Genomic DNA, 27,650 nt, shown 5'->3' on the forward strand with positions numbered 1-27,650 from the left:
AAGGAAGTAGTTACACTTGAAAGCAGGTGAGGTGAGGGGTGCCATATTTTATGTTCAGGATGTTTTCAGTTCAGGCTCATTTTGACTGAATTTAGAAGCTTGGCTTCATAGACCCCAAGCTCTGGGCTCCTGAGCCTGGTAGCAACAACCCTGTGATTTGTTCAGAGGCCCTGGAGGCACAGAACCTAAAAAATGAGGCTAGCAAGGGTTTAGCAGCTTAGTTGGTGGACAGGAATAGGACGGAAGAGTCTCAGCGTGGACCACAGGCTGTGTGAGGCACTTCTGCTCTGGTCTGAGACTACAACTCAGTCACAAGCAAGAAAAAGACAAGTTCATGTGGAAAACAGAAGCTTTGGTTTGTTACTACAAAAAGCATCTCGATAAATGCAAATTGGTTTCCAATGGACAAGTTTATTCTGCAGACAATTAAGATTTGGAGTTGGACTTCTAGAAAGCAGAGGGGCCGATTCTCTTACTGTGGAATATCTCCCAACTGCTGGTTACCAGAGTTAACCTGACAAGATAGGCAGTGGGAGGGACAGCAGAGTAGGGCTAGGATTTGGCTGAAGGTTGGGGGTGGGGGGGCAGGCAGTAGACAATGACCGTCACCTCAGAGTGGCAGCAAAGAGCCCAAGTCTGAGAAGCCAGAGCCGCCAGCAAAATCTCTCACTGCACAAGGGCTTCCCCATATAACAGGGAGACTGGTGACTGGTGGAGTCTGAGGCTTGAGGGTTCCATTTCCTGTGTACCTGCCATGTGCCAGATATTGCGACAGGGTCTCCTTTTAATCGCCAGTAGACCCGTGGGGTTAATATTATTCCCTCTCTGCAGACCAGCAGGGCAACAGTGCAGTGTGCTGCCCTCTCTGCCAGGGAAGACCCTCACCAGTTGTGATCATTGACCACTGGGGGCATTTAAGAAAGGCTCTTCTCACTGCCGTTCCTTGTAGGCTTAAAGAGAAAGCAGGAAAGCAATTAACGCTCTGAGAAGGACTGAAAATAGCCCTCGCCCGGAGGCAGAAGGATTGATTACATAACCTCAGTGGTCTCCCAGAACTGGAAGCAACTGTGATTTCTGTGGTTGCCAAACACTTCTGGTGCAGGAGCCTATGATTACGCTCTTAGGTAAATGTTTACTACGCAAAACAAATCAAAGAGCAATGGCTCTGGTTAACATTGGTGGTGTGGGGGGGGGGGGGTGAACCCGAGGCCCCGAGGCTATCAAAAGAGCTGCTGGGAGAACCCCTCTGGCCTCCAAAGAACTCACTTTGCAAACCACTCTTTTGGGCTTGCCTCTCTCAAGTTACAATCGTTATGAGGAGGTCTCCTGCCCAGAGAGGGGATCTGGGTGGCCTCTGACTCCATGCTGCCTTGAGTCTTCACATCTCTCTCTTCAGCACAGACCCTTGTCTGAGCTACAGACTGACAGACCAGCCAGCTTCCTACTAGACAGCCCCCCCACCCTGCCCCTGAAATGCCAACAGTCCCAGAATCAACGTGTCCCAAGCAAATCCACTCTCTTCTGCCTCTGCCCTATACCAGCTTGGTTAATAGCCTCATTTTTTTTACCCGCTCACTCAGGCTAGAAACCAAAGGTTCAGGCCTGAGTCCTCTGCCTCCTTCCTCCACCCCTGTCACTCCCGGATCTAACGAGTCCAGGAAAGTGACCATGGGAAGGCCTCTTTTGGTCTCCCTCTGCCTCTGCCTCTGCCTAAACCCTGGATCCTTGTAGTCTCCAAATTCTCAAAGGCTCTTAATTGTCCTCTCATTTTCATCTGAGAGCAATGAAAGATCTTCCTAAAATAAAATGTGATCACATCTCCCTCTTGCTCAAGACTTCTGATCCCTTGTCTTCAGGGCAGCTTTTCACAGTGTGACCCCTGCCTCCCTCTCTGACCCCAGAGCCCCCTGCCCTCACTGCTGACCTGTGTCCTGGACAGCAGGCTTCACGCTCAGTCGGCACATGTTTTCATTGAAAGGCCTGGGAGCAGGTGTATTAGGCTGTGGGCCATCTGTCTCAGCTGCAGACTGCCCAACTCTGGCCTGCCAGCACTACTGTGTCTACAGACAATTCATACATGAATGAGGCTGTGTTCCATAAACCTTTATTTACCGACGCTGAAATGTGCATTTCATACAGTTGTCATGTGTCATGAAATATTCTTCTTCTGATTTTCTGCTTCAATCTTTAAAAACAGATGGCTGCATCTGGCCTGCAGGCTGTACTTGACCAACTCCGCTCTAGACGCACACAGGTGTCTGGGGTTCCTGAGACTCAGCGCTTTCATATTCTCTTGCCTCCGTTCTACCTGGACTGCTCCTCATGGCCTGCGTGGCATCTCTCCAAGGCCCATACTGATGTCACTGCTACATTTTTTTTGACTTCTTTAAGTGCTTCCAGCAAAACTAATTGCTCCTTTATCTCTTATCCTAGAACCCTTCACTGGGCCTCAATTACAGCTCTTATCTTGCTGCCCACAACTTCTAGATTTATGCCTGTTCCTCTCTTTAACTTGTCCTCCTTGAGAGCAGAGCGTGGCCTGGCCATGTCCACCTTTCTCTTCTTCCACGTGATACTGGTGTCACACAAGAGTGCTTGTTAAATTCAACACGCTCACCTGCTTTCTGACAGCCGGCTTGAGGCACAGTCACACTAGAGCCCTGATGCCCTGGTTCCCTGTAGTCATAGTTAAGATCGTGTGTGTCCAGGAATAGCCCTAAATTCTGACCGGACCGAGACAGGAATGGAATGCACCATGTTTCAGGTTATTTGTTTATTCGTTCAACTTATGATTTGTTTTCTGAGAAAAGAACTGTCCACCGATACAGTTCGGGGGTTGTAATTATTAGCTCTGAAGTGCCATAAATCACTTGAGACTCTAATGCCATAAAGCTGAGCGCCATTAAGACTGACCCTGTGCTGCTGTTTCCCCAGGTCCAGTCCTCACGCCTCCCTGGCCTGCTCTGTGCCAGAAGCCTGACCTCTGTGGACTGCTACGGCAAGGGGTCCCGCTGGGAAGGCTCATAGTCTCCCAGGGCACACAGCAGGCCCACACAGCAGGGACTCTGTTCCTTATTCCTGGCTCCTTTTGGGTTGGCAGATGGGAGGCACAGCAGACTTGAGGGAGAGGGAGAAGAGAGAGATCAGGTTACTGACTCTGGCCTCCTCTTCCTGCTCTGGTTACTGATTCCAGGTCCTTGCTGCAGTGCTTGTTACTGATTCCCAGGCCTCTCCTCCTGCACTAGTTACTGACTCCTGGCCCCCTCCTCCTGCTCTGGTTACTGATTCTGGCTTCCTCATCCTGCACTGGTTACTGATTCTGGCCCTTCTTCCTGCTCTGGTTACTGATTCTGGCCCCTCTTCCTTCTCTGGTTACTGATTCTGGCCCTCTCTTCCTGCTCTGGTTACTGACTCCTGGCTCCCTCTTCCTGCAGTGGGTTGGCAGTGGTCAGGCTCCTCAGTTCTGCCAGGTAGTGCCTTTTCTACTCCCTCTGGCCTTTCCCAGTTGTGGCAAAGCCCTCCCTGCTGCGTGGTGCCCGAGGGCCTCATCATCCCTGCGTGTTCCTTAATTCCATCCTATCCTTTGTAAAGGGTCCCATCACTAAACCCTCTTCGGTGAAAGCCAGGCAGTATGCCTTCTATCTCCTGCTAGTCCCCTGACTAAAAGCTATCTCTGCCATGCTTTTGTGCTGTATTTACAAGCTGAAAAACTTTGATTATTGTAGTCATTCCAAAGTTTCCTTTCCTTCAGGGCAGTGCTTCTCAATGGGGGTGGTTTTGTATGCAAGGATCATTTGGCAACATGGGGAAACTTTCTGGTTATCATGACTACGTGTGTTGTGGGGAAATGCTACTGGCATCTAGCAGCTCGTGGATGGAGGCCAGGGATGCCGCTAAACATCCCCAAATGCTCTGGATGACCCCCCACAACAGAGAACTACCCACACCACTAAGTCAATAGTGCTGAGGTCAAGGAACCCTGCTTGAGTCCTCAGTTGAGTTACTAAATGATTACTGTATGCGCTTTGCACTATGTGCCCTCAGTATGGTAAAGACTAGAAAAAGAAGTTCCCAGAGTAAAATCACTTATTAACACAATATCTAAGCCCCCGTATATAAGCATGCCAGCTGCAGACAAATACTGCTGGGGTGCAAGTCTGCCTCCCACACTACGTCGATGAGACCTGGAGCCGGTCAGGAGTCCTCTCTGAAACCCTGGTTCCTCATCTGTAAAATGGGGCCAAGGGTAGTTCCTCCTTCACACACTTGCTGTTAGCGCTAAATGAAGTAATAAACGCCAAGTGCTTGAAACCTAGAAAGCCCTCTGTAAACACTGACACATATGAATGTACAACCTCATTTGGGGCTGTATTAAGGGACACAGAGAGAGGACAGGATAGGCCCTCCTCTTGAGAAGTTCGTAAGTAAAGCAGGTTTTCAGATTGTGGGTTTTTCCCTGCTATAGCCTTGTGAAATTAATTTACAGGTTGCAGTTAACATTAAAAATTGGAAGTTTTCAGGGTGCATCATGCTTAGTAAGGATAAATACCACTTGGTGACATTTTCCTTTTACTTCTATAGATAGACGTGAGTACTGGGTTGTGATAGAAAATGTACTTCTTTACAGTGGGATGAGATTAACAAAGCATAGTTGAAAAGCCACCAGTTGAATAGGAAAGATAAGGCACTCAAAACACCATTAAGAGATGGCCCTCTGGGTTTGCAGAAATCTTACACGAGCCTGTGAATGAATTCAAGCTTCCCCACTTACAGCCTGTGTGATCTGTGTGTGTTGGGCTTGTTACACAACCTCTCTGAGCCTCAGCTGCTTCAGCTGAAACGTGGGAATTAAAATGTATTTTTTTTTAATTTTTTTTTCAACGTTTTTATTTATTTTTGGGACAGACAGAGACAGAGCATGAACGGGGGAGGGGCAGAGAGAGAGGGAGACACAGAATCGGAAACAGGCTCCAGGCTCCGAGCCATCAGCCCAGAGCCTGACGCGGGGCTCGAACTCACAGACCTTGAGATCGTGACCTGGCTGAAGTCGGACGCTTAACCGACTGCGCCACCCAGGCGCCCAAAATGTATTTTTTTTAATGTTTATTTTGAGAGAGAGAGAGAGAGAGAGAGAGCAAGCACACACACATGCATGTGGGCAGAAAGAGAGAGAGAGAGAGAGAGAGACTGAGAAAGAATGCCAAGCAGGCTCCAAGTACAGAGCCTGACTTGGGGATCGGTTTCACGAACCATGATCTCATGACCTGAGCTGAAAATCAAGAGTCAGACATTTAACCGACTGAGCCACCCAGGTGTCCCGAAACGTGGGAATCAAAAACACATTTGTCACTGTGCTGTGGGGAGGCCCACATGGGGGCAGTGTGGACAGTGCCCAGTACAGGGCCTGGTGCACAGCAAGCATGCTGCTGATCTAGAGGCTGCCGTGTCTGGGTTCTCTTTGCCCACTGCCTGGCCTTACGCTGTGGCCTATGACCATGACAAACAGGCCCTCAGGAACCTGAAACAGTAGAAACACTGGCACCTACTTAATCAGACACACTGATGACACTCGTCTCTGCTTTTCTATTTTGGAAAATACAATGAAAAGATCCAGGCAGGGGCTTCACTCACAGAAGCCCAACATCGGCAGTGGAAAAATGCCTCCAGGAAAGCTCTCAGAATGAGGCTTTGTGAGGCTCGCCAGATCAGGTTGGTTTTTGAGTTCGTTTTTTTTTTTTTTTTTACTTCATTTTTATTTGTTTGTTTAATAAAGAGAGAGCATGTGCATGGGGCAGAGGAAGAGAGAGAGAGAGAAAGAGAGAGAGAGAGAGAAAGAGAGAGAGAGAGAGAGAGAGAGAGAGAGAGAGAGAGAGAGGAGAGAGAAACTTAGAGGAGTCTCTGTGAGAAACTGCACAGCATGGAGCCCGACTCAGGGCTTGATCCCACGACCCTGGGATCATGACATGAGCTGCAACCAAGAGTCGGATGCTCTACCCACTAAGCCACCCAGCCACTCTGTTTTTATGTTTATTTTGTAAATATTTCACAGGTGGCTAAGGAAAGGAGGCTGTTTATGAAAGGTCCAGATTCTAAAGGTAATGCTTCTAGTTGCAGTGTTGCTTTTATCCTAGTTTCCCGATGAAAGCCTGGCCTCATGGCAGGGGCTCCACTCTGCCCCTGCCCCACCCAGGTGAGTGATGGGCTGGTGCTGTCCGGAACCACAGCCTGCGCGGTGGGGTTGGAGGGGGCCAGCCACCCCGCTCCTCCCTGAGAATCGGTGCTCCTACCCCAGCACACCCTCGTGGGAAGACACTTCTTGCTTTTTATCAGGCCTACTTTGTCCCATTCTGTGCACACTACCAATATGCCTCACTCCTCACTCACTCACTCACTCAGGACACAAACTCACCCCTCCTTTTATTCCCCAGGGCCTTATGCTTAATAGGTGTGCAATACAAGTTTGCTGTTGAATCAATCAGAACCAACATCAGCCTATAAATGGTAGTAGTTAAGGGCTTAATGAGCAAGTTATAAAGCCCACCCTTGGTGTTTATAAATTTTGTGTGCTTCGAGTAAACTCAAGGTTGAGAGGGATGCCCTCATCCGCTCCCATACACCAAGTGGACTCTGGATCTCCTCCAGTGCCCAAGAGCTCCCTGCCTTGGGTTTGCAAATTCTTCAGGACTGGAGCACAAATCTGCTTGCCTGCAATTTCCACCTGCCATTCCTGGTCTGATCCCTTGCTGCCAGGCAGCTCTTCGCACATTGGAACCCCTAAGCTCCAGCACTCCTGCAGCCCCTCTGCCCGTGGGTGTGCCAATACAGTCGTGTTCTATGTAACACTAACACAAAACAGAGCTGGAATATGGCTCCTCTCCCACTTTACACCAGCGTAGGCTAAACTCTCCCGGTTAAGAGCTTGGGCTCTGGAGTCAAAAGGCAGGAGTTCAGATGGCCTTGGGAAACTGGCTTATTTTCTCCAAGCCTCTACTTCCCTGCCCATAAAATGGGGACAGTGATGGCATTTACTCTGGAATGATGGGGGATAAATGAGACGACGTTTGTCAAGTGCCCAGCACATAGCCTGGCTCTTCAAAGGCACTCAGTAGTAACTGCTATGACGAGTCTGGCTCGAAGAGGGGCCTGGGGAGGGGCAGCTTGGGGCAGCATCACTGTCTCGGGCAGCCGGCCACCATGGCAGGTGCAGAGCTGCTGATGTGGAGGCCCCGGGTTGCAAATGAGAACAGGACAAGAGACGTATGTCCTCCCTGCAGTCAGGCTGGACCCAGTCTGGGGACAGGATGAGCTCCCCGGGACTCATCTCTGCGGCCCGCTGAGGAGGCTCGGCAGTCCCCACCTACCTTGGTATTGGGCGCTGAAGCCACGCTGCCGGTGGTTGCCGTCAGAGGTGAAGTGCAGCCGCAGCCAGTTCTTGCTGCTGATGACGGGGGCCGGGAGGCTGGCTCCGGTGAACCTGTGGGGACACCAAGTGGGCGGGGATAGCAGTGAGGCAGGGGCCAGCATCCATTGTCCCCACTTCCCATGGTGCTAGGGCCTCTGCCCAGGCCTGGGGCAGGAGGGAAGGGCTGGGCCACCCAGGCCACCCTCCAGAAACCTGGGGCCTGAGCGGCTTCGGCAGGCTCTCCCAGGGGCCCCTCCCACCACTGGGTTACCTTGAGATGCTGTGCAGACAGTGGATCCTTCAGGCCAGGAGCAGAGGCCCACTCCCTCCCCCCACCAGGGGTGTTGACAAGTGTCACTCCTTTGGGCAACAGACCACAGGCAGAAGAGAGGCCCAGCCTTCCCAGCAGATGTCCACATACCCACCTGTACCCAAGACCCTGATCCCCCAGCAAAAGTCCAGCCTACAACCCCCAGGTACAGGACCAGCTACCCCTAGTGAGCCCCGCAGACCCCCCAAGGAGTCCAGAGAAAGGCACTTCAGGCAGTATGGCCCTTCAGTGCTGTGAGAGCCCATTCTAAGGTCACTCACTGGGCCCCGGGTCTCCTCTGGCTCCTCCCCTATTCCTGTTGCGTCCATAAGACGTCTCCCCATCTGTGCTAGGTCTGTTCCCCCTCCCTTAAATTAGCTTCTTCTGGATTCCAGCCAGTCCAGCCCAGGGGGTGGGGCACCAGGATCTCTCCTGCCATCACTGGTCACTACCCCAGCCTCTTGACCAACTGCCATCTTGAGCCAACTTCCAAGTCCACCAGACCCTTCCTCCTGGAGCACAGGAACCTTCAGCAGCTCCCTAGTGCCTACACAAGAATAGCCTTTCAAGTTTTCCACCTTTTCCCCTGCTGGAATGAGTCTCTGCTCAGTGCTGGCCCTCTCCACCACACTCAGGCTAAGCTGTGAAGCCCCCCTCCTTGTGCTTGTTCTCTGCACCCCAGGAATCCCCTCTGTCTTCCCTCCTCTACCCCACAGCCTCTGAGCTGGCCTGTGCACTGGTGTCTTCCCTCTTTTCCTCCCCACATAAGAATCAGGTACAAAGCATAGCGATGCCTGCCCCCCGCCCCCCGGCAGCCTCACACCTCCCTCCTGCCTGCTCCCACCCCTGCGGGGACACCCTATTGAGGACATCTCCTAAGCATGCATGCTTTGTCCTTTACAACATCTTTGCCTTTTCTGCCTGGAATGCACCCACCCAGAGCCCTGTCTCCTGCACCACCCATGTTGCCTGAGAGGACTTCAGGAAGCCCTCAAACATCACATCCTGGGGCAAGCCTTTCCTACTCTCCTTGGCTTGGAAACCACACAGATTTGGGTTCAGATCTAGGCTCTACCACTTAGTACCAGTGTGACCTAGGACTAGTTACTGAACCTTTCTGAAAATGAGAATACTAAGTCCAGCCTGAAGCGTCTGTGGGAATAAATGTGAGACCTACCTATGGGCAAAGAACCTAGCCCAGTATCTGACACACATTAGCTCAAGAAACGTCATTTTCTTTTTCCTCCTCTGTGATGCCACAGCACCTATGATTCATCATCTAGGTGGGTGTCTCCCTAAGGTAACTCCTCAAGGAGGGCATTGTAGTCTGATGGTGAAGAAGACCGGGCTCTGGAGGGATGAGCTGTGTTATCTTACAAAAATTACTTCAACTCTCTGTGACTTTGTAAAATGGGGACAATAATAACCATTCCCTCAAAGAGTTGCAAAGATTAAATGAGATGATACACACAAAAAAAGGCCTTAGCATGGTCCCTGGGAAATAAAGAGCTTTTGGTAAATGGCAGCTGCTATTTTATTCTTTGTCATTTTTATTCTTCATCCTTGTACCAAGCATCTAGCACCATGGTTGGTACAAAGCAGGCAAATCAGGATTCCAACAGAAAGCAAATGGCACAGTCATAGGAGAATAATTCCAGGAGTTCAATGAATGGACTCTTTATCAAAAAAGTGGGGAAACCACCAGGGATGGGGCGGTAGGCTGTTGCTTGTTACCACTTAGGAGCCTGGAGAAGACATGATTATCCCTGAAAAAGAAGGCTGCATGCAGAGGGTCACCACACAGGACCTAGATCTTGGGCATTTAAGTCCCACTAGGAGAGGGCAAAGAAATGCAAACCCAGAACTCACTCTCCTCTTTCCCCTCCTCCAACCTCCTACTGATGCTTCTGTTGATTTATCCCAATCAGAAGCCAGAAGCAAAGGAGCATATTGATACAGCCCTATAGCTAAGTCTTCCTAGATATGGAACAGAGTGGAAAAGGTTGGGGAGAGGATCTGGAGGGGGCAAATGGAAGAGATCCAGCATGGTGGGTCCCCATAAATGTGTATTAAACAAAGGAAATAACCAAGGAGCTTCATACCCTGCAAAACTGAGTTTTTACTGTAATGAAAATGCTGACACACACCAAATTCTAATAATATAACCCATACTACCATTGGTAAGAGCTATTATAGAAACCAATTACTGTATTTCACCAGATCCCATTTAAAATAGTTTATTATAGTCTGAGTCACTGAAGTTTTCTAAGGAGCCACAAATAGTATTGTGGGTTCCCCCCCCCCCCAGGCCAAGTTCAATTCTGTATCAATGACAAAGCTTGGGGACTATTTACATAAGGGAAGTAGAAATAGGGAGAATTTACCTGAATAATTCAGAACCAAAGGATGTTTATTGCAAAATGGGATGTGGGGAGGGTGCCGGGGTCCCAGAGCAGGATGAGAAGTCATGATCACGACTATGGTAAGTGGAAGCCAGTGAGGCTTCTCCAGTCCCAGTATCTGCTTTAGCCCCAAGCGTGCAGCCTGGAGAAGCTCTGAGGGACACCCGTTGTCCATCCTACCCTGAGGACTCCTGGTAACTCTTCACCCCCAAGGCTTAAACTCTTGGGGCCCTGTGTTGCCTACACATCTTTACTCTGTTCTGCTCCTGCCTCCTTGGACGTAAATGCATATGTGAGAGTTTTCCTGGCAACTATCCCATAATTGGGGGCTTACATGTTGGAGTCATCACATCAGACTCTGCCACTGAGATGGTGTCGTGCCCCACTGGAAACTCTCCAACATACCACTGACACGACAACACAGGGAGCTATCAGAAGCATTATATTGGGTGGTAAAAGAGTATATACTGTACGGTTCCATTTATATGAAACCCTGGAAAAGACTCATCAATAGTAAGAGAAAGCAGATTAGTAGATGCCAGAGCTGGGGGTGAGAGGTACAGGTGGGGATCCCCAGGGGAACCTCCTGGGGTCATGGGAATGTTCTGTATTTTGAAGGAGATGGTGGTTATGTGGGAAGTACATGTTGGTCAAAGCTCTGAAAACATTTAAAATGGGTAATTTTAGGGATGCCTGGGTGGCTCAGTCAATTGAGTGTCTGACTTAGGCTCAGGTCATGATCTCGCAGTTCGTGAGTTTGTGCCCTGCATCGGGCTCTGTGCTGACAGCTCAGAGCCTGGAGCCTGCTTCAGATTCTGTGTCTCCCTCTCTCTCTGCCCCTCCCCAACTCATGCTCTGGCTCTCTCTCTCTCTCTCTCAAAAGTAAATAAACACTGAAAAAAATGGGTAATTTTATTTTGTGTAAATTAGACCTGATCAGAGTTCATTAAAAACAAATCTCCAATGGCTTCTATCCTTAGAGTAAGACCTTACTGTGGCCTCAGGCTTTAAAAAAGCCAGTGTGTTCTCACCTCTCTTACCTCCCCCTCTCCTCATCTCTATTTTTTCTGCTCCAGTCACACAGGTCTCCTTGCGGTTCAAAGCTGGCCAGACCTCTTTTGGCCTCAGGGCCTTTGCACTTGACATTCTCCCTACCTGCTAGCTGGCTCTTCTCCCAGATGTTCATGTGGCTCACCTCCTCAGTTCCTCTAAGTTTTTGATCAAATGTCACCTTCTTAGTGAAGTCTTCCTGGTCTGACTCCTGCCTGCCTTCCTTCCCTGAGCACACGTGTAAATGTGCAAACACACACACACACACACACACACACACACACACACACACCATCTCCAATCAAACAGAAGACCTTACTTGTAGTGGAACACACATTGCTTTTTTGTGCTTCTCTGTCTTTGTACTTGTTGCTCTGTCTGCCCTTTCCCATTGTACCATCTGACTGCACAGAGAGGTTAAGAAGCTTGTTCAAGGTCACACAGCCATGAAATGGCAGAGGTGGCAGTCAAACTCAAACCACTCCACTCTGAGCCTATGTACTCAGCCACTGTGCTGTATACTGCCACATACATGCAAGCATGAAGGAAGGCGGTGGAACAGTTTAGGCTGAATTCCATTCTGTTTCTTTTCTTCCCCTCCCGCTTCCCCCCAGGATCCTCTTTAATTCTGCTCCCTCTTAGAATCATAATTAAAGGAGAGAAACACAAAGAGAGATTCTCCCCTCCAAACCTTTCTGTCCACATTAACTTCACTCTGGGGGGCCTTGGGAATTCCAAGTTCGCCCAGGAAATTGCTATTGCAGTACAGCATAAAATGTATTTAAGCAATTACACTCAATTTTTTTTTCTTTTTGGTAAATTGACTTCCGTTAAATGGGGCTTCATTAATGGAATCTGGCTTGGGGAGAACAAAAAAACAAACGCTCCCTTTAATGCATGTAGTTGATTATGGGAAAAGTGGCTTTGAATTCCCCTCCAGAAAGCTCTAAGTTCTTCTCTTGGTAATAGGACAGCTCAGAGCAGACTTCATGGAAAGCATTTCTTCTTAAGAAGCTTCTTCTACAGTTAGGATGTTGGGGCGCAGAGATGAAAACAGTGAGTCTGCAAGGAATCACTGCCTACCTGTAATCTGAGGGGGAGTACTAGAAGATTCTGCCTTAGATTTCAGTATTCCTGAAAACTGACATCCTCGGGAGAACATTCACTCATTCATTTACTCACCAAGCACACATTGTATAAAAGGCACTGTGCTTGCCAGTGGGTGCCACTCCCACTTGTTCCCTGGATATGGGAAGTCTTTGCAAAGCCTGAAATCTACCAGATTCCACTGTAATGTCCCCTTCTCTGCCCAGCCACCACTCCTCAGGCAGTGGCATCTGGCTTCTGTGTTCCAGAGCAGCTCCTATGGGCTTTATCTCTTAGCTAAGCTATGTGCACAGCCTGGATTTGACTCAGGGTTGAAGACTCTTTGCATCCTAGGGTCGAACAAAAACCATCCTTCCAACCACAAAGGTGGCTGGGGAGAATGTGAAATATAGGAGGTGCTGGCCACTTTATCCCCACTCCCAAACTCTCTTCCTTCCCCACCTGCCATCTGCTTTCCTCTTTGGGGGATGGAGAGGGCACCACGATGCAACCAGGGAAACCCTCTGGATGCCCTGATGGTAGTGAGCAAAGGACACCAAGGCCTTTGCTGGAAACCGATTCCCACTTCCCCCGCCCAAGCCACCTCTCATTTCTGAAGTGAGACTTTATTGACTCAGCCCTGACACACCCATTCTCATCACCCATGATTTCAGTATCAGTTTTCCTTAGCCAAATACCTAGGATTCTTGCTATGTCAAAACAAATGCTTTTCCTTAGACAAACCCAGGATGTTACACACTTTCCTGGAATCGGGCAAATGCCCAGGATGAATGAAGTTCCCTTTTGGATATGGACTGCCAGAGTCCCTGAGTCTTTAGACTTGTCTTTGGAAAGACATCTCAAGGTTCCGGTTCTCAGCAGTGCCTACCCACTTGTTCAGGCAGCTCTGAGCAGCTGAGCCACGGTGTGAAGATTCAAATCCCAGCAACCTACCTGGATGTTTGGGGGCTTGTTTGAACAAACCCAAGCTTCTGCCAATCAGTCTAGCTCCCCAGTGTTCTTTCTCCCCGTAATCCACACCATCCTCCTGGTCACCCAACCCAAGCATCATTCTTAACTCCTCCTGTTCCTGCCCTCCATGGCCAAGTCTTCTGGGCCTCACAACCTTGTCATCCTCACCTGGACTACTGAGTCAGCCTTCTGATCTGTCCTCTGCCCCCAGTCCATCTCTGTACTCTGTGGGGAGATCTTCCCAAGTTCCTGCCTGGCTGGAAACCCAGAAGCAGAGGCCCACCAGCTCCAATATCATAAAATCTAGACTTTTTCATGCCTTCCCTCTCCAGTGACACCCACTTCGAGCTCCAGCTTCTTCCATGTCTCCGTGCCTTTGCATATGCTACTCCCTCTATCTGCAGTGTCCTTTCCTGTCACCCCACCTGACTACCTGGGGAAATATCACCCATCACATACACCTAACCAAATGTCTCATTCTTTCCACATCTCTCTTTCCCTGCCCCCACGGGAGAAGCATTTGCCTTCACTGTGACCCCTCTGCACCATGCTCAAGCCCTTACCATCATGCCGATACACCAACTCACAACCATCTCTCAACCAGAAGCCAGGCTCTGTAAAAGCTGGGACAGGATTTCCTTTATCTTGATATGTCTAGCAACACAGCACAGTGCCTGGCACAAAGAACAAATCAATTCCTTAGAACAGGGGTTGGCAAACTAGAGCTTGCTGTCTGTTTTTGTAGATAAAGTTTTATTGGATCACAACCATGATCATTCATTTACATTTGTCTGCTTTTATGCTGCAACGGCAGAGTCGAGTAGCTGTGACAGACACTGTAACCCGCAACGCCCAAATTATTTATCTCACCCTTTACAGAAACATTTACTAACACCTTGAAGCCTTGAAGATGACATAGTTGGTTGGTAAAAAGTAATTTGTGAGGAGGGCATAAGAACACACACACAGCTAAAGCATTTCATTATAGTGTGCAAATACCTAAATGCACATTTACTCGTCAATCCATTTAATGTAGGACCAAGGTCTTTCCTTTGACCACGGTTTTGTTCCCCACACTGTCTGCCTTATATAAACTACACCCACAGTTCATTGCTCACCATGTTTAATTCTTCTACGGCATGTTCACTCAACACGTATTTATTGAGCACCTACAATGTGCCAGGCTCTGTGTGGGGCACTGGGGAGGTCGCAGTGAGCAAGATGGACTTGGTCCCTGCCCCAATGGAACTGACCCAGTGGGGTGCAACTGTCTCAGTCACTCACACCTAATATTGAGGGAGTAATTCTTTTTAGAGATTCTCCTTCATGGAGTCATTCCAAAGCATTCAATTTAGTTTCCATAGATGCAACTCTATTTCCTTTCACACTCATATTTCATCAGCTTATGTGATGTTTAATTTAAATCACATAATTACAATAACAAGTATGACTGGCACCAAGAGAGTTGGCAACAGACCCATCTGATTCTCAGAAAGTGCAAGACTCAGCTGGTGGGAGCATGAGGTGCATGGGCATTGAGGGTGGGGGTGGGAGACGGCCAGCAGGCAGCTGGCACTTCACGTGCCACAAGGCATCGGTCAGGAAGATCTAGCAAGGCCGTGGGAGTACCAGCCACCCCAGGGAGCTGCTCTAGTGGAGAGGGCTAAGTACTGAGCACTTTTATTATCCGTGCTTTGGGGAGGAAGGAAGGAAGGAAGGAAGGAAGGAAGGAAGGAAGGAAGGAAGGAAGGAAGGGTGGCCTCTTGCTTTCAATAGTGGGGCATCTGTTCTAATTACATCCCCTTGGCTATCAGGAGAGTGGGAATCAACTGATCTTAAAATCCTAATTGAGGAGGACTTCAGAGGACTCCTAGGCCTAAAGGTTCACTATGTATGGATCTCATCTACAGCATTCTCGACAGAGGGTCAGCTCCTTGCCAAATTCTCCCTGTCCCCTTTGATCCACCCCCAATCCTTTTTCCAGCTACTTCCTTACCTTCACGTGGGATCTTACAGCCACTGGCTCCAGAGAATCTGGTTGGCTGCCCCCGTGTATCTGTGACTCTTTGCACTTCCTCTACCCTGGTACTTGTCTCACCAAGCATCGTCCAGGGGTCTGCCTCACCCCCCAAACTGTGAGCTCTCTGAAGACAAGAGCCATTTCTTACTTCTTAAGTTTTTTCCTCAGTACCTTGCATGGAAAACTAATACATGGAAAGAGCTCGGTCAATACCACTCACTAGAAGAAGGAACGCCTGAATGAACGAACGAATGAATGAGATCCTGCCGGTGAAAGAAGAGGGCATATGTGGGGAGAAAGGCAGGCGAGCAGGTGAGCCTGGAGACAGTAGGGAGAGCCTCTGAGGCCATGCTGGGTTTCATCTCCGTTTCCCACGAAGACGAAGCCAGGCCGCCCCAGCCCCTTGGTCCCTCAGCCCTTACTGTGCTCCCCATTCACTTGGCAGCTGCTGGTACCTTTCTGGGGGACTCTTCCCGTCCTGACATATCCCCAGGGCAGGATCAGCGAAGTCTGGTAATCAATGTGGGCAAATGTTCCTTCTTCCCCCAGAAGCAACTCAATAAACTCCACAAATTATCAGGGTTCTTCCCTGCTCAGCTAATTGTTAGCTCCGGGGAACCCACACAAACTACATCAGGTAAACGCTTTTCCTCCAGAAGCACCGCTCCCTGGAGGGCGTGTATCTGAGGCCGGGAGTGCCAGGGGCAGGGCTCCTGGGATGTGGGTGTCAACACCTGCGGGTGAGCGCCCCTGGGGCTTGCGTGTTGGGGATGGCACCTTGAGAAGGTCTGGGAGTGGCCTGGGGCGTCCGTTCCTTGCGTTCCCGACTCAGCGGCTGACCCAGGAGGGCTGCGGCGTGGGGCGTCTCCTGTCTCTGCGCAGAGGCTGTGCTCAGGATGCTGCCCGGAGCAGATTGGCGCTGGGTCTTGCAGACGGAGGTGCGGCCCGGGGCCAAGCTTTGGGCGAGGGGGCTGGTGGCCGGTCCTCAACTACCTTTCAGGGGACGCCCGCCTCCCTCATTTTCTGTCTCCGCGACTAAATCAGGCAGAGCCACAAGCCTTTAAAGATGAGGCTTCCCACCGGAACCACGTGACCCCCAGGCCGCAGCTGATTGGATCAGGGTGGCCATGTGACCCAAGCGGGGCCAATCGGCTGATCGGACCGTGCACTGGCTTAGCCGAAGAGGGGCCCTGCAAAGGAGATACGGCAAAGGAGTGGCCCAGCGTCGTTGCCTGCACCTCTGTCGCTGCCACCCCTGCTTCATTGCTCTTACAACACGTTATGTGCCTTGTACATTCGTTGTCCTACTCCCCGTCCTGCTCCGGTCTGATTGGGACAGAATCGAAGAGCAGTCTCCGCCCTGCCTTGCTGCTGAACCCTTAGCTGGCCTTAGCCAGCCATCCCCTGCCCTCAGCCAGTGCCTCTGTTGCTCTAGGTTAGACCTGAGATCCGGCCTGGAGACCTGATGGTCCTATGCCCTAAGATGTTAAAGCCTGCCCCTTCAGGCCTGGCCCAGGAACGGGGTGCAGGCCGTGGGAGCCTGGCTGGGGACCAAGGCACACTCACACTCTACCTGGACCCTCTCGCCTTCCTGCCTCAGGTCTCTGCCTGGGTGGAGATGTCACCTGTCTGGGTCATCACCTGTCTTGTTCCCCTACACAGAGGCAATGGGCTTAGGGAGGTCAAAGGTTAAGGGTCGGGCCTCTGGAATCAGCACAGCCCTGTATTTGAGTCTGGATTCCGCTGTTTTCTAGTTGTGTAAATGTGGGTATGTGCCAAAACCTCTGGGCCCCAGTTTCCTAATCTGTGCAATGGGGGTCCTGTGAACTTGTGTATATATAAGGTGTCCAGGACTGTGCCTGACACACAGCAAGTGCCTCACAAATGTGAACTGTTTTCTTCTCATGCTTTGGTTTGAAGGGAGAAGGGATGGGATCTTATCAGTGCCTTGAATCTTACCTTCCAGAGCACACAGGGATTAAGCAGACCTCAGAGTAGCCTGGCCTAGGTTTCCCTGGAGAAGTAAGGATGCCTGCATCCACTCTGGTGATAGAACAGTGCAGGAGGGTGGGGGGGGGGGTGGGGAGGGAAAGGGGAAGGACAAGGCACTCTGTGGCACCCAGGGTAGCCATTCCAAGTGGCAGCCACTTTCCCTCCTTGGGCAGCCCCAGCTTGACCTCCACCAGCTCCTGCTCTCTCAATCTTGTCCATCTTCCACCTGTCACTGGCAGACATGAGTCAGAGAAGGGACCTGTCCCCCTCTCAGGGAGGGTAGCCATCTATACCTTGCAGAGGCCTCTGGGGATTATATTTGGATAGTACTTCTCATCCAGAGGAAACGTTTGCAGATGGCTTACCAAGGAGCCTCCCACGCCAGCCTCTGCCTGCCACTCGGCTGCCATTCTGAGCCTGAGCATCATCAATGTGCCCCTCCCCCTCCAGGAGGCAGCTAGCCAGCCCTGCTTGAGATCCTGGCAGCTCTGAAGCCCAGGCTGAGGGTATGAGCCTCCAGTCGGCTAGAGGATGTATGGCCTAAAACATTTCAGGGATGTGCAGGCCGGTGAACAAGGGGTCCCAGTCAAGACGCTGCTGGATTTGGATGCTGGCTTCATACCCATTGGCTGTGTGACCCTGGGAGACTGCATCTCTCTGAGCCTCTCTTTCCCAGTGTGTGTCTCACAGTGCATTGTGATGATTCAGGGTGATGTGGTGATGCTCGTAAACTCCTGCTCAGGCTTCAAGACACAACAGCCACATATTCTTGATCATGGCATGTCTCCATGCAGGAAGGGAGACTGATGGGCAAAGGGCCATGAAAGAAAGCAGTCTGGGGTGAGATTAGGCACATGGGCTCTAGGAAGCACCCGTCTGGGTTCAGGGCTCAGATCTAAACTTACCAGCTGTCTAACTGTGGGCAGGTAATTGACCTGCTTTGGGTCTCAGTTTCCCCATCTATTTGCTAAGGATAACAATAGCACCCACCTCATAGAGCTGATAGGAGGTTTAAGACAGATAACAGGTATAAAAGCTCTAAGTACAGTGCTTGGCATATAGCAAGTGCTCAAAGTGCATTCACTATTATTATTAAGGGCCCACAATGTGCCAGTGTTGTATGTATACTTTCTGAATAACAAACCAGAGGTCCAGCTGTTTGTACGGTGGAGCACAAGCAAGTCGAGGGGAGAGGAAGGAGATAGGAGGGAGAGAATTGACAAACAGGGGAGAGGAGAGTTCCTGTCTTCCCGTATAGCTCATCTCCATCACATCTGGGGTAATACTTTTGGTTTCAAATGGCAGAAATCCAGATCAAATCAGCCTGGAATAGAGAAGAAATTATTGGCTGCTGTAGTCAAGCTGTAGCTGGCCCCAGGGATGACTAGACTAGACCCAGGGACCCAGATACCACAAGGCCCCACTCTTTGTGCCCTATCTCTATTATGCTCTGTCTGCTGGCTTCATTCTCTCTATTGCGAATGGTGGATGCTTAAGTCTGGAACCATGGCCTCCCTTAGCAGCTCCGATTCACCCTCACACCTTCACTTCCAGAAACAATACAGAGATCCCTTCCCTTCCAATTAGAAAAAGCCCACTGGAAGCCTCTGATTAGTCCAGCTGGCATATGTGCCCACTCCTGGAGCCAAGGGAACGGACCCCTCCTAGACCTGTTTGGGACCGTTCTCCAAAAGAAGGAATGCGCTCAAAGGGAGGGAGGGATTGGTGCTAGGCAAACAAAATGAAAGATGTTCATTGTGACTGAAAGAGGCAGGGGGCTGAACAAAAAGATCAGGGACCAGGGTGCCTGCTGGCTCAGTTGGTTAAGTGTCTGACTCTTGATTTCGGCTCAGGTCATGATCACATGGTTGTGACATGGAGCCCTGTGTTGGACTCCAGGCTGGGTGTGGAGCCTGTTTAAGATTCTCTCTGTCCCTCTCCCTCTGCTCCTCCCCTGCACACACACATTCTGTAAAAAAACAAAAAAACAAAAAAAACAAAAAAAACAGTGACCACTCTTCCTACTCTGTGGTATAAGAGAGTGGCTTTGTCAAGGCCTGTGAGAGGTATCCACAGCTCACTGTGGGCATTATCTCCCCAAAGCTGGTCTTGTTCTAGATCTCATCCTCTCCTCCCTTTTTGTATCCTGCCAGAGGTAAGCAGGTATGCCTGACCCCCACCACGCTGATCCCATTCTTGTGCCTGATCATCTGTCCCATTTCCTCTCTACTTGTTCACTAGTCCACTGCTTTGACCAGCCTTTGTCCTCAGTAGTGGACCCACGTTCCATGTGGACCTACCTGCACATGCTGGTGTGGTTCTATGGGCTACCCCGGTCAGTCTACCTGTTCGACTCAGGGCATTCTACGAACTGTGGATAAACTGACTAGATCCATCTGGAATGAGAGATCCTCCAACCCAAATGAGAAAAGTCTCCCTTGAATCCCTTAAGTGTTGAGATTTAGATACCTTATGCTCCTTCCACCTGCCCTCCTCCTGCAATACTTGGCCTTGTTCCTTGCTGGCTTCCTCTTCTCCTTGGCCCCAGCCAAGGAGTTCTGGGACTCCCAGTAGAGGCTAAACACATGGACTTAAGAGTCAAACCAACCAGAGTCTGAGGCCTGGCTCTGCCACTCATTGCTGTGTGGCCTTGGAAAAATTAATCTCTCTCTCTAGGCTTTTCTGGCAATGATATGCCTAAAGCATTACCATCATTATTATTAAAATAGTATGGTCACATGCGATTGAGCAACAGTTCTTGGCATGAGGTGAATGCCAAAGAGCCTAGGCCTAGCTGCTGACAACCCTGCCTTCCCCACCAGTCTGGCTTCCAGGAAATTTCAGATACCTCTTTCTACCACCATCTCCTTTCCTAAGACAATATCTGTCCTTCAATTACTGCTTATAAGTGGCCATCAGAGAATCAGTCACACTGCTCCAGCAACTCACAGCTATTTATTGAGATGTGTGTGTGCCTATGAGCATGTGTGCATGTACATGAGTGGCGAATGAGTGAGTGAATGAACTGAAAGAATCTAAGAGTGAATTAATTGGTAAGCAAACGAGTGAATTAGTGACTTAATGAGTCAGCAAGTGAGTGAAGAAGAGTGTGTAAAATTGAGTAGATCATGCTCCTTGCTCCCACAACTAATCCAATAAGCGGTGGCATAAATTTTTCATCTTTATTAACACAAACAGAGGTTAAGAATAGCACAGGAAATGTTACAGACCATAAGCTGGATGAGAAAGATACTATATTCTTTTCTTCTCGCTGCTTTAACAAATTACTACAAACTTAGTGGCCTGAAACAACACAGATTGTCTTACAATCCTGGGGGATGGGGGTCCAAAATGGGTATCGATGGGCCAAGATCAAGGTGTCTACAGGGCTGTGCTCTCTGGAGCTCTAGGGGAGGATCTGTTTGCTAGCCTTCCCCAACTTCTGGCCACATCGTTTCCTGGCTTGTCGTCTCTTTCTCCATCTTCAAAGCCAGCAGTGCTGCATCTAATAATCTGCATCTGTCACCATATCTCCATCTCAAACTTTTGACACTCCTGCCTTCCTCTTACAGCGACCCACGTGATTACATAAAGTCCACCCAGGTAGCCCAGGATAATCCACCCATCTCAAATCCTTAACATAATCACATCTGCAAACTTTCTTTTGCCATGGAAGGTAGATAACACAATCATGGGCTTCTGGGTTTCAGATATGGACATCTCTGTGGAGCCGTTATCGTACCTATCCTTCCTCAAGAGGATACCTTCCTCACAAATACCTTCCTCAGAGGGCATATGCAGTCACTGATTCCTACCCCACTGGAAGAGGGGCAGGAGGGGGATGAAGGAAGCATCAAAACATTTACTAGATGCCCAAGCCTGGTACTTTTGCTCTTCTTCTTGTGGCCTGAGCACTGGGATTTTTGAAACCTCCTCAGACGGTTCCAGCATGCCCGCAAATTTGGGGAACACTGTTACAGAAGATATGCCAAGATCATACGCCACTACAATTGAGGGTCAAATCTGCCCTGAGATTTCTGGAAGAGAAGGGTCAAGGTATCTCAACTCTGGGTGCACATTACTGTCAGCTGGGGAGATTTTCGAAAGACTTTTTATTTTGAAGTGAGAAGAGAGTTGCAAAGATAGTACAGAAATTTCCTGTAGACCCATCACCCAGCTTCCTCTAACATTAGCATCTTACATAACCATGCTACATGTATCCGGACTAAGCAATCAACATCGGTACAGTACTGTTAGCCCAATGGAAGACTTCATTCGCATTTCTCCAGTCTTTTCACCAATGCCTTTTCTCTTGGTCCAGAATCCTGTCCACATCTTCCATAGCACTGAGACACTGAATCTACTTAGTCTTTAATTTGTGTCAGTTTCTCAGGCTTTCTTTGCTTTCCGAAGACCTTGGCATGTTTGAAGAGTACCGGTCAAGTATTTTGTAGAATATCCCTTAATTTGGGCTTGTCTAACATTTTCTCATGATTAGACCATGGGTTATGGAATTGGGGAAAGATAATCGTTATTTGATTAAGGTGGTATCTGTCAGATTTCTCCACTGGAAAGACACAATTTGAACTTTTCCACACTCTATTCATTAGAAGTGAGTTCCTACGTCCAGCCCACATGGCATGGGTACGTTATTCTCATCATTCGTTAGTTGCTCCATACTGCTTTGTTACCACCTCATTGCTCTTTATTGATAAGGTTGTAACAAGCTAGACCCAGCTAGTAAGCGGCAAAGCTAACATTTGAACTCATGTCTCCCTGACTCTAGGCCATGTTCTTTCCACTTCGTTATCATTCATTGCTAAGTCAAGAGGATCTCACAGTCTCTAAAGTAGGAGCTACTCCTAAGCTTGCCTATGTAGTGTTCTTCAAATCAGTTCAAAGTAGGTCATGAGATCAGTCTGCAGGTTGCACTTTAAATAACAAAATAGGAACTATAACAGGACAGAAAAGAGTATATCACACACATAGTAAGTATAGTTTCATAAAGCTTTTGTTTCTGTATACTCTGTGTTTAGAGACCCTTATCTTTACAGTGGGGATAAAAATAGCACCTCCTCCAACACACACATACACACACACACGGTTGTTATAGATTAAATCAATTGATGTAGGTAAAGCACTTAGAAAAGAGACTGGCACACATTAAGCAGTATATAAATATTATGAACTATGCATGTGCACAAATGGGTCATGATGTAAAATGTATTTCCTATTGTAAACTGCAATTAACAAGTTAGAAAACACTGAACTCATATCTCTAGACCAGCGTCAGCATATTTCTGACCTCCAGCCCACTACTTGTTTTTGTAAAGTTTTATCAGGGGTATAACCATACTCATTGGTGTATATACTGTCTATGGCTACTTTTGAGCTACAATGGTAGAGTTGAGTACTTCCAATAGAAGCCATACGGCCCACAAAGTTGAAAATATTTACTATCTGGTTATCCAGACCCATAAACCTTCCTAGAGGTCATCTCATAATACAAGTGTTGTTAGATGCCTCTATTGAGGCCATCTGGCCCTGTTCTGCTACTGCCCTGGCAGGCATGTTTGCCCCTGCAGACCATTCTGGGCTGTGTGACTGCTGGGTGCTTGGGCCTTGAGAAGCTCACTACCCTCGACACTGAACTGGTGCCCACGCTTGCTTTATTTATCCACCTCCATGGCTGTTCATGGTGGAAAGCCAGAAACATGGTACACCGGTCAGGGTCCCAGTAGGAAACAGATGGCCATTCAAATTAGAAGAATTTGAGGCGTGTTTAATAAAGAAGCTCTTTACAAAGGGAAGGGCAAGGTGTAGGAAAGCCACAGGCATAGCAGAGTCCTCAGAGGCTAGTAAAAGCTGAGCTCTTACCACCCTTGGCAGGAGAGGACAAGCAGAGGGAGCAATTCCTGAACCTAGAAGGAGTCAGTCACTTGGAAAAGACCCTTAGTTGGAGCCAAGACCTCAGTCCTGGGTCGGAGAACCTGTGAAGAGGGAGCCAGAATAAGTGTCCTGACTTCACCTTCCTCTCTCCCTGATCTACTGTTGGGGTCCCCATTGGCCAAACTGAAATGGAAGCCAGATGGCATGAGACTCATTGATGTGGTCTCACCTTCCCAGGGCAAAAGGGCAGGGTGGAGAAGGTTGGAAAGTCTCAGCTACCAACACACATAGCATTGATTTAGAAATCCAGGCATGTTGACCGTGCTTAAGGTCCTCCAGACAATGTCCCCATTTCATCTCTTCAAGTTGAGAGTGTGGCCCAGACACCAAAGGGTGGCCACAGCTTTTACCTTTCACCACCTTGTCTTCCTAGATCTGTTAGGCTCCAGATGATTATCATGGGGTTAATCCTTCTGGATCTTTTCATCATGAGAAGGGTAGGAGGTCATGAATGGAGGCACAGATGAGCCGCTGGGGTTTTTGTGAGACTGAGCAGAGTCTGATTAATATTTATAGATGTTAGCCAAGTCCTTCCATCTCGGAGAGGAGCTATGTCCCATTCCCCTTGGTAGCCCAGCTCAAATCCAACAAACAGGTGAGCCAACCTGTGGTGGCCCTTGGGAAAAAGGACTGCAGCACAAAAAGCTAACTAGGCTGAGAAATGTTCTCACTGGCCAGACCCCTCTGCCCCCACTGCTAGCCCAGACTGCCTCAGCTGGCATCTGATATTTTACAGGCCCCTAAATGCAGCCATAAAACTAAAGCATGTCACCCGGAGGGTCTTTCTTGGCCAGTCCAAAGCACCCATTTTACAGATAGGAAATCATAGGCTTACAGGAAAGAAGGGGCTGGTCAGTAGTCCAGTCACCTTGTCGCAGAGCTGGGGATAAAATTCAGGACTAGGGACGCTCATCAATTTTCATATTTCTTTTACAGAAGATGGATGTTGAAGTCAGTCCTGGAGCCCTGGGAATGACTGTAAGTGCGGTCGGACTAGTCTTAGGCAGCTTTCTCATCAGGCTCAGTAACCGAGGCCGTACACTGGAACCATCAGCCTCGGAGACACCAGTTCTGAGGAGGCAGCATGTGAAGCACAAGCTTGAGTCACGCAAATCAGCCCAAATTCAGACTCCCACCTGCTAGTGGCTATTTTACTCTAATTTTTGTGCTAATGAGGCTCCATTTTCCAGCCCTATCGATTCAGCACTATTATCAACCACCGAGTTGTATTAACCCCAGTACCTTCCAAGCAAGGACCTTAAAGTGTCCAAAGGTCACTAGATGACACTTCTATTGTCTGTCTTTCTTCCTTCATCCGGAAGAAGGGTAGAATATTTGCAACTGATTTCACAACAAATCAGAAGCCAGCTAGTTTGAGTGTAGCCATTAGGGCTCTGTTCTCTAACCCTGAGAGACAGAGATCCCTGAGATGAGAGCAGAGAGGCCTCCTGATAAGCCAAGGATTTGACCCCACTTTCATGGACTCAAGTGTAATTAGTAAAACCTCAAGGTTCTCCTCCCTCCACCTACCCCGCCCCCCAGTTCTTCAGAGCGATGAAGAATTTAGATGTATAGCCCAAATGCTCGGGTTTTAAATTAGACAACTTTGTCCTGACAGGAACCGAGTCACGGCTGTCATACCTGATTATTTTTAGAGTCACTACTAAACTCTTTGAATGGTGTGAGCTGCCACCATTCAAGGCAAACAGAAAGACTTCACATTTTATCATGACAGCTCAGAGCCATCCACCTCCTCGTGTTCCTTATTTCCATCCTGACTGTGGAAGGGATCATGCGGCATCTTGACAATCTTACGGCAAGGAAGGCAGACCCCATGGCTCTTTACTACATCTGAGGGACTGAAAGCTCCCATTGCTGAGCAAAGCCTGTGGCCTCCAGGAAGCCAAGGAGAAATATTCTAGAGGAAGGGGCTGCTCCCTAGCCTCGTCTGGATGAACCATCATTGCTCATGAGAAGCAGAAATGGACCCTCAAGTAACCAACCAATAAGAGTGGCTGTATGCAAATGCTGCAGGCTGGTGAATGATGTCACAGTCCCCTCCTCTGACTCAATAATGCCACCACCACTGAAAAGGCTGACTCCTGACCGTAGCTCTTCAGAGAGAAAAATTCACCGCAAGCAGAGCACCTTCTAGATTGTTCCTGGAGTGTGGAGACAGAAGTCTCTGCTATCCAAGTTACTGAATCCAGAAAAAAAAAAATGACCTTATGAACATGGGAAAAGAAATTGAGCTAAGGCCCAAGGCAAATGTCTCTTCTTACATCCACTTTTTGCTGAATTACAGGAACAAGTTCAAAGAGCAGCAGCCAAATACCTACCTCAGCTTTAAAGAGTTCTCTAGAAAGTGTTCGGAAAAATGGAGATCCATCTCAAAACATGAAAAGGCCAAATATGAAGCCCTGGCCAAGCTCGACAAAGCCCGATACCAGGAAGAGATGATGAATTATGGTGGCAAGAAGAAGAAGAGGAGAAAGAGGGACCCCTACGCACCCAGACGGCCCCCATCGTCTTTCTTGCTCTTCTGCCAAGACCACTATGCCCAGCTGAAGAGGGAGAATCCGAACTGGTCTGTAGTGCAGGTGGCAAAGGCCTCAGGGAAGATGTGGTCAGCAACAACAGGTGCTGAAAAGCAGCCATATGAGCAAAGAGCAGCTCTCCTGAGAGCCAAGTACCAAGAGGACGTGGAAATCTACCGTAAACAACGTAAGGCCAACAAGGGCCACCAACGGTCAGCTAAGAACCAGCGAAGAGGGAAAATGGAGTCGGACAAGGCTGACGGATCCAATTAGAAATAAAATGTCATTCAACTGTATTGCCTGTCTCTGGTCTCCTGTGTGGCATTACAGCGGCCGTGGCTGCTGCTGCTTGGAGGAAGTGAGTGGGGTGGTAGTTGAGGTTGGGGTTTGGAAGCTGACCCTGGGGAGGGCTGGCTTTGAGACAGGTAGCAAAGGTGTCCACAGAGCAGCCCGTGAGGTCAGTACCTACAGAGATTGGCTTGGGCAGGTCGGATGGGAGTCTCCAGGTGCAAAGTGGAAGTCATGGAGGTAAGGGCATCCTGGTTGCAAGTGGTTATCTAGGGCAGAAGACTCTCCTCAAGGTCAGGCGCATGAGCACCGGTCCTTCAGTCCTGCCATTCTCTTCAGCAGGAGGGCCAGAAGGCCTGGAGTTCAAGTTGCACTCCCAGTTCAGGCCCAGCAGAGGTTGAGAAACTGGAGTTTAGGTGGGCCTTGGGGGGTTTGGTTTCTCCAGTAATTCTAGAACTGCTGCGCCAGCAAGCCTTACATACCATTAGCCAAGATGAGACTCCAGTGGTGATCCCTACTCTAGTGGGGATGAAGCTCTGGACTGATTTTACAAAAACAGACATTTGACTCTGCCCAAGTCCTACAACTTGGAGAAAACCCTGTCATAATTTTGGTGGGCATCCACCCACTCATTTTTCTATGCTTATAAGCATAACACACATGGGCATGGACATTTGTTGCCTTTCTGACTACCTGGTATCCATCCCTTCTCCTCTTGTTCACAGCACCTGCCTCCATCCAAGGCTTGATCAGATGAAGTCCTCCAGTCACACTGATTGGTTCAGTTACAGGCATGTGACCCATGCTGGTCCAATCAGAGTGGACCACAGAACTTTTGCAAGGGATCCTATGGCCCTGTATAGTATAGCCCTGAGGCTGTTGTGAGCCATTTGCCTCATTCTCGGGCCCCAATGTTAGTCTTTATGGCATCAGGGTATAGTCTTGAGATTTTCATTGAAGATGAACCCACATATTCCATCTTTTTGTCTAAGTTAGTTTGAATTAGGTTTTCTGCCACTTAAAGTCAAAACTGGTAATTTGACACAAATCAGATTGTTTTGTGTCTTTGCTGTAACTATTTTTCAGGCAACAATATACTATGGGCAACGTTTCATATCAATATAGATTGATACGAACTATTTTGAAATGGCTCTTGGCTTCTTGACATCAAAAAGACTGGGCCAAATTGCAAAAATGCTTTTTTGTCACCAGGTTATGCACGCAAGAGGCTTCCCTAATTCCATCTCCATTCCTATTCCATGATGCACTTACACTTCATACTGTACTGCTATTTGTACTCTCAAAACAAAAGTAAAAAGGCTTACTTTGAAAAGTCTTATAGGACTGGGTGAGCCTTTAGGGAATAGAAGGTAATAGAGTGGAGCGATTTCAAAATTCAATGTCTGGAATCAGGCTATTTGTGGGAGACTCACATGTGGCAGATCCTGTGCTGGGTACCGGGAGGCCCCGCATAGACTACTGTTAGGTTCCTGCCCTGAAAGAACTTTCCTTCTGATGAGAGAGTTGGTTGTGGGCATAAGCAACAGCACTACAAGGCACAGTTAAAGTGAAGACTGTACAAAGTGCCGGGGTGGAAGCAGGTACCCCCTACCAAGGCAACCTTTGAAGTCTTCAGGGAGGA

General features: G+C 48.9%; 2 protein-coding genes across 2 annotated transcripts in view; one reads left to right on the forward strand and one right to left on the reverse strand.

Moving 5' to 3' along the window:
* CSMD2 (CUB and Sushi multiple domains 2) overlaps window positions 1-27,650 on the reverse strand; it is a 607,194-nt gene that overhangs the window by 309,349 nt on the left and 270,195 nt on the right. The window contains exon 6 of the mRNA XM_030326876.2: window positions 7,362-7,474. Coding sequence (XP_030182736.1) covers window positions 7,362-7,474 — 113 coding nt within the window. The remainder of the gene's footprint in view (window positions 1-7,361; window positions 7,475-27,650) is intronic.
* On the forward strand, window positions 25,371-25,993 carry HMGB4 (high mobility group box 4). The gene has a single exon (XM_030326875.1). It carries the CDS (start codon window positions 25,412-25,414, stop codon window positions 25,991-25,993), a length of 582 nt encoding a protein of 193 aa, XP_030182735.1. The 5' UTR covers window positions 25,371-25,411.

Source organism: Lynx canadensis, chromosome C1, assembly GCF_007474595.2.
Source record: "Lynx canadensis isolate LIC74 chromosome C1, mLynCan4.pri.v2, whole genome shotgun sequence".
Classification (NCBI taxonomy): domain Eukaryota; kingdom Metazoa; phylum Chordata; class Mammalia; order Carnivora; family Felidae; genus Lynx; species Lynx canadensis.

What these genes read in the sequence shown, in the direction of transcription:
- HMGB4 (XM_030326875.1), top strand. Translation starts at nt 25,412, where the DNA reads ATGAACATGGGAAAAGAAATTGAGCTAAGGCCCAAGGCAAATGTCTCT.